The sequence below is a fragment of the Protopterus annectens genome, chromosome 13.part0 (assembly GCF_019279795.1).
Source record: "Protopterus annectens isolate FY-2018-M chromosome 13.part0, PAN1.0, whole genome shotgun sequence".
Lineage (NCBI taxonomy): Eukaryota > Metazoa > Chordata > Ceratodontiformes > Protopteridae > Protopterus > Protopterus annectens.
Window position 1 is genome coordinate 58,996,660 of NC_056747.1, and position 12,599 is coordinate 59,009,258.

Below are 12,599 nucleotides of genomic sequence, written 5' to 3' on the forward strand. Positions count from 1 at the left end.
CAATTACCTCAGCAAGAAGGGTTTCGGAGCTACAGGCCCTAATGGCAATACCACCCTTTATTATTTTTCACAGAGACAGGGTTTCATTAAGGACCAACCCTACTTTTATGCCAAAGGTGGTATCTAGGGATGTTAAGTTGTCAATCTCGCCTTCATTCTTGCTGGATGGTTCGGAGCCGATCCTCGGCACCGACTCGGCACTTGCTTTAGCTTGAGAACTCCTTTTACCAGCTCGAGGCAACCCTATATCCCATGATGCAAGGCGGAACTACCTCAGATCTCGTTTGCCGCTTAGCGAAAGAGGTCTCCTTTTTGCCAGCTGAGGTAAGTTGATATTTTCAGAAAGCTTAGTCAGGGATTATTTCTCCCTTATGCCCCGATTTTTTCACCCTCTTTCCCCTACCAGGCCAACCCCTGAGAGACTCTCTAACCCAGGATTGGCCCCGGGGACTTCTGTATGCTTTTCCTCCTTTTCCCTTGATTCCACAAGTCATTCAGAAAGCCACCGTTTTGAGGGCCAAGTTGATTCTCATTGCCCCTTACTGGCCTCGACAAATTTGGTTTCCGTCTCTGCATCGTCACCTCCTGGTGCAGCCCTGGCATCTGGACCCAGTTCCGGATCTCTTGATCCACCAGTCGGGTCAACAGCACCGGGCCATTCATTCTCTCAACCTCACTGCTTGGTTGCTCCACTTCCTTCCCTAGCCAGGCTTCCGATGATCTCTGATTCAGTCAGAGACATCTTAGTGTCTTCCTTAAAGTCGTCCACCAGAACTGTTTATGCTAGCAAGTGGCGACGTTTTTCTATTTGGGCAAATTCCAGGAATATTGATCCCTTTACTGCTCCTGTGCATTCTGTTTTAGATTTCCTGGCTGAGGGTTTTTCAGTCAGGATCTTCTTCATCTACAGTTAAAGTTCAACTGGCTGCTATTTCCAAGTATCATGTTGGCTTGCATGATAATAACATTATGTCTCATAGATTATGCAAGGCCTTTCTGAGAGGACTTTTTCTCCTAAAGCTGCCTATAAAGCATCCTCCTCCGCAATGGGATCTAAATTTAATGTTGGCATCCTTGATGTTACCTCCTTCGAACTGTCTGCTTCATGTTCTTTGAAATTATTGACCTGGAAAACTATATTTTTACTGGCTGTCACTTCAGCAAGAAGGGTTTCCGAGATTCAAGCTCTCTGCATCCGTTCCTTACTTGGTTTTCATAAGGACAGGGTATCCTTAAGAACGAACCGTCCTTTCTCCCCAAAGTTGTGTCTCAAACCAATATTAATCAATCCATAGATCTACCAGTCTTTTTCCCAAACTATTCTGACAGAGCTGAACAAAAGCTTCATTTTTTGGATGTCCATCGTCAGCTCAGGTACTATTTGCATAGAACGAAACAATTCAGGAAATCGGACCAATTATTTGTCTCCTATGCAGAAAACAGGATAGGTCTCCCAGTGTCTAAAGTGACCTTATCCAGATGGTTGTCTTCCACCATTTCCTATGTGTACTCTCTCAGAGGCAAGCAACTATCTTCTAAACCGAAAGCACACTCAACCAGGAGTCTATCCACTTCTGCAGCTTTTCAGGATAGACTACCTATTGATACCATTTGTGCAGCAGCTACTTGGGCCACTCCTCATACCTTTGTCTCTCATTACAAATTAGACTTGGCCTCCAGAGACAGGGCCAGATGTTCTTCATCTCACATTGCTGCAGTCCTAACACTTGGGTAGTCTGCTGTCCCTCGGTCGGCCCGAATATCAGAGTATAAGGCTGACGTCGGTCAAGGCGCATTTGACTGACATCAGAACGTCAGGGTACAAATGCGCATGACCGACGTCACATCCTCAGTCTTTTTTGCCGCATGGTCCGATGCAGAAGCAGTGTTGCAAGTGCCTCTGAAATTTTTCGATTCGGAGTTTCAGACCGAAGTCAGAGTTGGTTAAGTACTGCTGGGGAATATTTTGTTTTTTTCTTGCCTCAGTGGTTTACTGGATGTCAGAAAAAGTGAATAACTGTATTTCTTGTGGGAAACAGATACCGCATAGGGATTACCATAATTTGTGTATACCTTGTTTGGGACCTGAGCACGACGTTGTTGGGTGTCGCTTTTGTGCTAGGTTTAATAAACGCACTATAAAGCGTAGGTTGGATTGTGCCAGGTTAGTCTTTGGAAAGCGGTGCAATTACAATATGCCGTCGGATGCTCCTTCTTCAAAGAAGCGCAAGGACAAAGCAGTTAAACCTAGGTTACAGGAGTCGTCCGAACTGGTTCTTTAGAGACGCCAGTGGTTCCGACGGAGGCCTCTATGGAGCCCCAGGAGAGACTGTGTTTTACAGGATGTGGCCTCCCAGGAGGCAGGTCAGGCTGTAGGGGCTTCTCAGGTAACTGTACTCCCCTCCCTTCCTAAGGTGTCTAGGCCCTCTCTTCTGCTTCCAAGGCTTCCCTAGAGGCAGGTCTAGTTTTGCTTCTGTGGGTGTCACTCCTAGTTCTTCAGGTTCTGTGCCCAAAAGCACATGCTTAAAATGGCAGAAGATTTAATTACTTTAATTAGAGGCTCTATGCCCCTCCTGATAAGAGGCCTAGGATGGAACCTGTGTTGGGGATTATGAGCAGGCTTCGGATGTGACTGAGTCTGCGACTGAAGACAAGCAGGAGTATTCTCATTAATCTGATTCTGATGTGGATGATTCTACTCCTACTGCTTCTCCTCCTGAGGATTTTTCTTTTCAGAGACCCTTCACCCATGAGAGAGCATTTTAAATGGGAAGGTCAGGATTTCTCTGATTCCAGGAAAAGGCTTAGGGAATTTTGTTTTACCCCAGCATAGGCCTTTAGCTATACCTCCTGTTCTGAATGTAGTGGAAGATGTGTTTGCAGAGGCTTCGCTAATCCTGATTCTTTGCCTCCTGCTCCTGTTAAACCGGATAGGTATTACAGGGTGCCTGAAGCTCATAAGTATCTTTTAAGAGTCCTAGGGCAGACCCAGAAACTGTTAGCCAGGGGCCTAAGGGTGTAAAGGCTTCTGTTGTCAAGAATCCGGTTCCTGCAGATAAAGAGGCCAGGGCTTTGGATAGATGGGGAAAGAAAGTTTATACTTCTTCCACTCTAGCCATGAGAGCTTTGAATTGCCAGTTTCACATGTTGAAATATCAAAATTATCTCCTTTCACAGTTGAAATCTAAGGTGGATGCTCTGGCGGAAGGTATTGATTGTAAAGAGTTACAAGATTTAGTGCATGTTTCTGAACAGGTGGGTAAGCATTCTTTGCAATGTGGTTTTGATGCTGTACAGGCCTCGTCTAGGGTGGCTGCCACTGGGTCAGTTCTTCGCAGGCATGCCTGGCTGAGGGATCAAAATTTATCTGACCATGTTAAAGCTAGGATTTTGGATGCCCCTTTGCAATCTGATGTCTTGTTTGGTTCTCCTGTTGAGGCAGTTTTAAAGAAAATGGAAGACAAGGCTAAGTCTATGCAGACTGTTAAAGATTTTTTGCAGGTTCAGCCTCCAAAATTTAGTAGAAATTGGCCTAAAGGGTGGACGATCCTTCTTATGATTCCCAGTCTAGGGGTAGATCTAGACGTGGCAGGGGCAGAGGTCAGGGCTCTTTCAGGCCTAGGACAGGGAGTTCTCCTGCACAGTCTTCGAGTGAGGGCAGGGGTCAGTCCTTCGTAAACAGACCCAATGACCTACCTTTTCAGCTGCCAGAACCTTCTCGCCTGGCAGCACCTTTGGGAGGAAGGTTGGCACTTTTCAAAGAAAATTGGAGTTTGATTACCCAAGACAAATGGGTACTGGATATCATACATCACGGTTACAGGTTTTATTTCCATACCTTGCCTCCTTTCAAAGGCATGCCAGACATTCCTCCTCAACAAAGAATAGAGGCTCACAAGCAAATTTCTCTGTTACTCCAAATAGGGCCATACAGCCGGTTCCTATGCCAGAAAGGGGCCTGGGATTTTATTCCCGCCTGTTCCTTGTGCCAAACAAGGGGAACACGTGGAGACCGATTTTGGATTTGTCTATCCTCAACACTTATCTGGACATTCCCAAGTTCAAAATGTTGACGTTACAACAGCTTTTACCTCTACTGGGCAAGGATCACTGGATGGTAACTTTGGATCTCAAGGAGGCTTACCTTCATGTTCCTATCAGGCTAAGTTGCAGGAAGTATCTCGTTATGGACTGGGACTTCTCACTATCAGTTCTCTGCATTGCCCTTTGGCTTATCTACAGAGTATTTACAAAAGTTCTGGCTCCAGTGATAGCATTCTTCAGGCTGAAAGGAATACAAATCTATCCTTATTTGGACGTTTACCTGATACTGGCTCAAGGAAGGGACGAGCTTCTTCGTCATTTGGAGTATGTGATAGCAGTGCTAAGATGCCTGGGGTATTCTGTGAACGAAATAAAGTCCAGTCTAGTACCCTCTCAAGACATGTGCTTTCTGGGAGTAAGACTGAATACAGCATCCCAGATGGCCTTTCTAACCCCGGACAAACAAAAGAATCTTTCCCTTTACTTCCATCATCTATCTCTTCAGTCCGGGCTGACTGCAAGGACAGTCCTTCAAGCCTTAGGGTTCATGGCATCTTGTATTCTGGTGCTTCCCAATGCCAAACTGCATATGAGGAAGTTGCAATGGTATCTCAAAATGTATGGACACAGCACTGCCAACATCTGGACACTGTCATTCAAATAATACCTTGCATTCAAAAGGAATTTTTGTGGTGGGCTCAGGAATGTCACCTAAACAAGGGACTCTCTGTGACCCGGCCAGAGGCGAGTCAAATTTTAACAACAGATGCCTCAGACAAAGCTTGGGAGCTCATCTAAATGGAAAGTGGATACAAGACAAGTGGCCTGTCAGACTACAGCATCTACATATCAACTTGAAGGAGATGTTAGCAGTCCAGTTTGCATTAATAGCTTTCAAGGATTTACTTCTTCCAGGGCAGGTGTTGATTCTAACAGACAACACAACTGTCATGTGGTACATCAACAAGCAAGGGGAACACATTCTTATCCTCTATGCAGGCAAGCAATGATTTTGTGGGAGACTGCTCTCAGTTTACAACTAAGTCTTCAGGCAAGGTTTCTGCCGAGCACAGAACTCCTTAGCAGATGTGTTAAGCAGACAAATCATGGATCCCCACGAGTGGAAACTGGATCTTCATGTATTTCAGAAATTGACAGTGTCCTGGGGAACTCCAGACATAGATCTGTTCGCTTCTCCACTAAACCACCAGCTGCCAAAGTTTTGCACAAAGCGGTTTCATCCCACAGCTTGGAAAGTGGATGCTCTTTCTTTCAGTTGGAAAAATCTTCATGTGTATGCCTTTCCACCTCTGCCTCTCCTCCCAAAGGTACTTCTGAAGGTCAGACAGGACAAGCCAAGGATGATTTTGATAGCTCCAGATTGGCCTCGACAGCACTGGTACCCATTACTGAGAAGTCTGGTACGGAAGCCTCCATGGCCTTTGCCTTTGATTCCTCATCTGTTGTCCCAGGAGGACAGTCATTTGCTCAATGTCAAGCTTCACTCTCTTCACCTAACAGCATGGCATATTCTGTTTTAAACCATAAAGGGTCTCAACTTCCACAACAAGTTTTGAATGTGATTTTGGAAGCTAGAAGGCCTAGTACAAGGAAAGTGTAGATAAATGGAAGAGATTTTTATTTTGGAGTGCAGCTAAGGATTTGGATGTTTCTGAGCCTGATTTAAGTGTGGCTCTTCAATATCTTACTGAGTTATTGGACAAAGGTTTGTCCTTCTCTTCTATTAAGATTCATGCTGCAGCAATTTCAGCTCACTACGACTGTGACCCACCATTGTTTTCTCATCCTTTGTTCAAGCAATTTCTTAGAGGGGCAAAGAATATAAGACCCCACGAGAGCTCCTACTCCTGCTTGGGATCTCAATTTTGTGTTGGAGAAACTCACTCTACAACCTTTTGAGCCTGCAGCTACTGCTGAGTTGAAATATTTGTCATGGAAGACTGCTTTTTGTTGGCCATTACCTCTAGAAGGGTTTCTGAATTGCAGGCCCTTATGGCAGTTGAGCCTTTCTTAATTTTCCATAAGGATAGGGTATCTTTATACTAATCCTTCCTTTATGCCTAAAGTGGTTTCTAGTGTGGCTTTAAACCAAACTATTCATTTGCCTACTTTTTATGCAAATCCCCAAACTAAAGGGGAAAAGATTTTGCACACTTTAGATGTACACAGGCAGTTGCGATATTATTTGGACAGAACTAAAGGGTTCAGACAATCTCAGCAGTTATTAGTTTCTTTTGCTTTGTGCTCTCAGGGCAAGCCCGTGTCAAAACAAACTATTTCTAAGTGGATTGGATTTTGCATTGCTTTCTGTTATTCCCATCATGGCAAAGAGATTCCAGCTGGGATTAGGCCTCATTCCACTAGGGCCACTGCCACTTCAACAGCCTTTTGAGGGGTGGCTACTAAGGATATTTTGGAGGCAGCCACTTGGAGTTCAGTGCATACCTTCTCTAGGCATTACCACCTTCCTCTGTACTCTAAATCCAGGGCTGGTTTTGCCACTGCTGTGTTGCAGGGCATTTTGGCAGCCCCTGCTTCATTATAGTTTAGCCATCCTCCCTTACCTCTGCTTTGGGATTCTACCCAAGTGTTAGGACTGCAGCAATGTGAGATGAAGAACATAGTACAGTTTTGTACCTACCATAAATGTAGATGTTCGAAGATCCACATTGCTGCAGTCCTCCCTCCTTCCCCTCTGTAGTTTGAGGTGGTTGTGTGGCCTGGGTTATCCCTCTGAGGTATAGTGTATATATATTGTATATATTGTACATATTTTTCGTGTTAGGCTGGTTGGTTGTTTAGTTGTTGTCTATGGGTTTTGACCTTTCTTTTTAGGGTCTTCTGACATCTGGGGCAAGAAAAGACTGAGGATGTGACGTCGGTCATGCGCATTTGTACCCTGACGTTCTGATGTCAGTCAAATGCGCCTTGACCGACGTCAGCCTTATACTCTGATATTCGGGCCGACCGAGGGACAGCGGACTACCCAAGTGTTAGGACTGCAGCAATGTGGATCTTCGAACATCTACATTTATGGTAGGTACAAAACTGTACTTTTTGGTTCCACAGTTCTCAAGAGTCTGTTCCATTGAGCCACCCGGGATACAGGTGCTAGGGACGCGGTCCCATCCAGCAAGAATGAAGGCGAGATTGACAACTTAACATTTAGAAGTTATGTACCTACCATAACGTTCCATGTTAGTTGTCTTCTCTCGCCTTCTTTCTTGCGTCCCTCCCTCCTTCCCCCTGGCCTGGACAGATCTTGAAGAGTTCCTATCAGGTTGTTTCCTCCTGAGCCTTCTTTAGAGGACTCTTTATTATGGACTTGGTTTTCCTAAATATATTAGGTTAGTCCTTAGCAGGGTAGGTTAGCTACCAAACGAGATCTGAGGTAGTTCCGCCTTGCATCATGGGATATAGGGTTGCCTCGAGCTGGTAAAAGGAGTTCTCAAGCTAAAACAAGTGCCGAGTCGGAGCCGAGGATCGGCTCCGAACCATCCAGCAAGAAAGAAGGCGAGAGAAGACAACTAACATGGAACGTTATGGTAGGTACATAACTTCTAATTTCTTTAAATCAAGCCATTCATCTGCCTGCTTTCTTCCCCAATCCTGAGAATAAGGGGGAAAGACTGTTGCATACCTTGGACATTCACAGACAACTTAGATACTACCTGGACAGAACCAAGGCCAGTAGGAAGTCTGAACAACTTTTTGTAGCTTACGCCCCTGCAGTACAAGGAAAAGCAATTTCAAAACAGACTATTTCTAAATGGATTGGACATTGCATCAGATTCTGTTATTCCTTTCATGGAAAGACTGTTCCAGCCAATATCAGACCACATTCCACCAGAGCTACAGCCACCTCTACAGCATTCTTAAGAGGGGTGCCTACCAAGGACATTCTAGAAGCTGCTACATGGAGCTCCGTGCATACATTCTCCAAACACTACAATCTCCCTCTATACTCCAGATCCAGAGCAGGCTTTGCTTCGGCAGTCCTGCAGGGTTTGATTGCCACACCATCCTTTTCCTAGGGCATTCCTCCTCCCCCAGCTAAGCTATGGTATTCTACCCACATGTTATGACTGCAGTTGCATGTCTATCGGACATCTACATTTATGGTAGGTACAAAACTGTACTTTTCTTGGCCTCTATTATTGTCATGATTCTCTTGGCCAGTCTTCACATGAGAAAAATTCAGTGGTACCTCAGGTCTGTCTGATCTCAACATAATCAGCGTTTATCTTCTATGATTCCAGTGCTGGGATGTGTGAGGTACTGGGGTAGGTAGACCAGTTTTCTCTGTCCAGGTCTCCTCTTCCCCTTCTCAATTCTGATTCTGGTTCAGTCTGTCAAAATAGATGCCTCAGACTGTGCTTGGAGGTCTGTATCCAAAGTGGAAGGTCTGTGAAATGAACAGGACAGACAAAAATACATAAAGCACATAAATGTCAGAGTTGTTGACAATAATCTATGCTCTAAAGGCTTTAAATCATCTTTTGTCTGTGGGACCTGTGCAGCTTGTCCCAGACAACACTGCAGATATGTGGCAGATGAACAAGAAAAGGGGGTACCAGATTTTACATCTTTTGCAGCCTTGCCAGGATGGCTTGGGAGGTAGGACTTGGCTCATTTTGACTCTTAAGTCTTCTTACATACCATCAGAGCAAAACATAGCAGGCAAGCTGAGCTTGACCAGGACGGACCCTCACAAATGGAAACTACACCCCAGGGGTCTTTCAGGAATTGATCCAAATGTGAGGCACACCTGAAATAGACCTGTTTACTTCCTATCAAAATAAGTGATTAAAAAAATTCTGCTCTAGGAATCCTTGCAAGCAGGCCTGGAAGATGGATATTTTCTCATTCCCATGGACCAGGAATGTTTCTCTGTGCTTTTTCACCCTTTTCATTGATATCTAAGGCTCTGCTAAAGGTATGGACTCTCCAAAAATTGTAGTGACTCCCTTTGAAGTTGTCCAAGGGCAATTTTTTACAGGCTTCTGTACAGACTATATTTATCCACACAAGACTGGGGTTGTTTGATACACTCTCCCAAATTAAATCACTTCAGTTGACTGGATGAGAGTTTTGATACCCTAAGGTACTTTTTTCTGCAGATGTGCAGTGCATATTAAAGGAGGCTAAAACAAAACAAAAAAAAACCACTGCTATTAGAAAAATCATACATGTGTAAGTGGAATAGATGTTTTTAGTTTGTACCATGCTAAGAACCTGGAACTTTTTAAGGCCTGGATACCTCTGGTCCCGGATTTTGAATTATCCTCTGACATGCCAAGATTCATATCTTGGCCATTGCTGCTGGTCTGCCCTCAGATCCCTCCCTTTCTACCTGTACTTCAATCCAACAGTTTTCAAAATGTTTTGCGTATCCATTCACCTAGGAAACCGGTTACTTCTGTTTGAGATCTTAACTTTGTGCATGAAAAACTAGCACTAACTCTGTTCGAACCAGCTTATCAGGCTGGAGGTTAATTATAGTTTACCTTGAGCCAATCTCTTAATCTCATTGTATTCTTTCCTAAACCTAAAAATGAGGAAAGACTCTTGGATGTCCACATGCAGCTCAGATTACTCCTTGGATAGAATAAAGGCCTTCAACACTAGTCATATTTTAGTTTCCTAGGAAAGCAAGAAAAAAGACCACCAGTGTCCAAGCAGGCATTTTCTACATGGCTGTCTGTAGAGACGGGCCTAGGAGTTGTTATGCATGAGTTCACACATGGTTCACCTGCTGCAGTCTTTCAACATTTCTGAAATGTTTAATGCTGACACTAATGTCCTTATATAAGGTTCTTTTCTTCCACAATTTGTTTGAGCATTTATGATGCACTGAATGTGGACCAGTAGTCATATATGTCACAGTTCTCAAGGCTTGCATCCTGAGAAAGAGTAGTCTTTGATTCAACAGTGTAAGCATTGTGATAATCTGTTCCCCATTTTTTCTTTTTGCTGCTACACTTTCGGGGACAAGGGAGTTTATTGCATCAGTCCAAAGCCTGCACAAAAGCAGCTAGGCATGTCAACAGTCCTAGTATTGTCTAACTGTTTTGCTTGTAAAAGTTATTAATAGATTTGAATTTTTGTTGTAATACAAACAAAAGTTTTTGTGGTCATGCTGCTGATTATTAGGTGACACTAAACCCACATTTTGGCGTATTTAAGATTTAAAATAATAATAGCAAATTTTAAAAATTCATATGAAACTTTGACCTCACTGTTGAAATAATTTAGAGTTGTAGCTCATGTACCACGCATGCTGAATAACCTGTTCAGAAGAACGTACACCCTTATTATTTGTTATAGTTGCTTTATTTAGGCTCTTTAGATGCGAGTACGAAAGTACTGTGATGGATACTAATTGTTGTGTGTTTAAGCAACTAAATGGGTCACGGTGGTGTTCAGTCCTTTACTGCTGAAGTTTAAAAATTGTTGCAGTGGTGTTCAGTCCTGTGCTGCAAATGTTTAAAAATTGTTGCAGTGGTGTTCAGTCCTTTACTGCTGATGTTTAAAAATTGTTGCAGTGGTGTTCAGTCCTGTGCTGCAAATGTTTAAAAATTGTTGCAGTGGTGTTCAGTCCTGTGCTGCAAATGTATACAAATTGTTGCAGTGGTGTTCAGTCCTGTGCTGCAGATGTTTAAAGTTTGTGTCAGTGGTGGTCTGCTTCTCGTTTTTACACCATTTAGTACACACAGTAAGCATCTCTTGCCTCAGGATCACATGGTACTGGGGCACGTCAGTGAATGTGTTTTGATTTAATTTTAGAGTGTTAAAAAGGCATTTTATATAGTTTAATCTTTTCTTGTGCACTGCTATTTCTTTTAGGCGGTACATGAAACACAAACGAGATGACAGTGCGGAGAAACATGAAGATGAAACCCTTGATGTTACGCCCATCATGATCTGCATGTTTGTGCTAATGTGCTGCTCCATGCTAGTGCTACTTTATTACCTCTACGATCACTTAGGTACACATTATCATTTATTTTTCTTTTTGTTTGTACTTGGTGTTATTGGTCTTTGTGAAAGGTAAATGTGTTGCATTGTGAATGGAATTCAAAATACTGGGATTTCAGTGGCCATCCTGCTTTTATATGGCCAGGTATGTGCCTTTACTACCAGTGGACTCTGTCCTACTAGAAGCAGTTTAGACACTGGAGGACTGACTGAGAAAGACAAGGACAGAGTTTCTTTCTCGTGTTGTAGGTAGGTGGAGCATCAGTTGCTGAGGAAGCACACACATTACCACTGCAGCTCAAGCAAAGTACTGCTTTGACTACCTTCAAGGCTAGTCTTCATGACTATGACAAACTTACACCAATGTTTTGTATGGGCCTGCTCAGTTTGGGAGGCGAGCACTATTAATTGCTTGAAAACGGTGGCAAGAACTTTGATTAAAGGTGTTCATGGCTAGGTATCTTATGGTCTCCATGATTGCTTGCTTAGCATATTCCTGCATTCCTGTTTTCCTAAGTCTGGACTGCTTTGTTGTTTGTCAGGGGACATGGGAAAAGCACCCACATCTTCAATGTGTCTGCGCTTCTCTCTCTCTGTGTTTAGCAGGACTGTTTTGTGGTTATGCATATACATGTACTCCCTGCATTTTTCCTACCTGTGCAATACAACAAATTATGAATCCCATCTTGGCGGGTAATTGGCCACTAGTTTAGTAATGTATCTGGTCTCTGATGTTCCAAAGCTGGATCACTAACCTCACAGTGGTCTGCTGTGGTAGTGTCTTCCAGCTGTTAGTGCCGTCTTCTCAGCATTGTAGCTCAGTCTATGTTCTTTGTTTTCTCTTTGGACTTGCTATTTAGAGTGCAAGTAAAATATTTTACACTGCAGGCCTGAGCAGGTTGGCTGACTTTATAACATAGTAGCGGTAAGTAGTGAAATGTGAATGAGATGCATTCTTCAAGCCCAGGTTTGATCATCTTGCAGCGTTACACATTCAGCCAGACCAGGTAGAACTCAATGTCTGCACCTGAAAAAGCATATATGACTTCCTTAAGAGAGAGTAGACAGCTGGTATGCAGAAATGGATGATAACATGAGTGGAGTACACATAAAACGTTTCTTAAGATGGTGGAGAATCTACAGGCTCAACATGACTGGAGTACACATAAAACGTTTCTTAAGATGGTGGAGAATCTACAGATTCCAGTAGAAGTAGATGTCCTTCCATATCACGGTTGTAGTATTCTTTACTAAAGGAATCCTCTGCCAAGGGTTACCCAATGTCTAGCCAGTATACCACAGCCTTAGGTTTTTTTTAAGGACATCACGCATCACAGATATGCTCCCCGCTCTTGGTGTAGGGTATAAAGGAGATGTACATACTTCAGAACTTCTTTACTGCCAGTCTGAACGTCATCTTCAATAATCAGTCTGAACACTCCTTTTGTGCTGGTTACCAAGCCATTTTCAGATAAGTGCCCCATTGGGGTTCTCTTCTTATCTTGTTTTTTTCTTTTGGTTGCAAGTTTACATGTAATCTGGAATGGGAAAATGTC

The 12,599-nt window shown here is 43.5% G+C and overlaps 1 protein-coding gene across 1 annotated transcript in view; it reads left to right on the forward strand.

Annotated features, from left to right (window-relative positions):
- The window catches only part of SPPL2B (signal peptide peptidase like 2B), an 859,053-nt gene that overhangs the window by 530,024 nt on the left and 316,430 nt on the right, over positions 1–12,599 (forward strand). Inside the window, exon 7 of the mRNA XM_044054743.1 lies at positions 10,912–11,054. Coding sequence (XP_043910678.1) covers positions 10,912–11,054 — 143 coding nt within the window. The remainder of the gene's footprint in view (positions 1–10,911; positions 11,055–12,599) is intronic.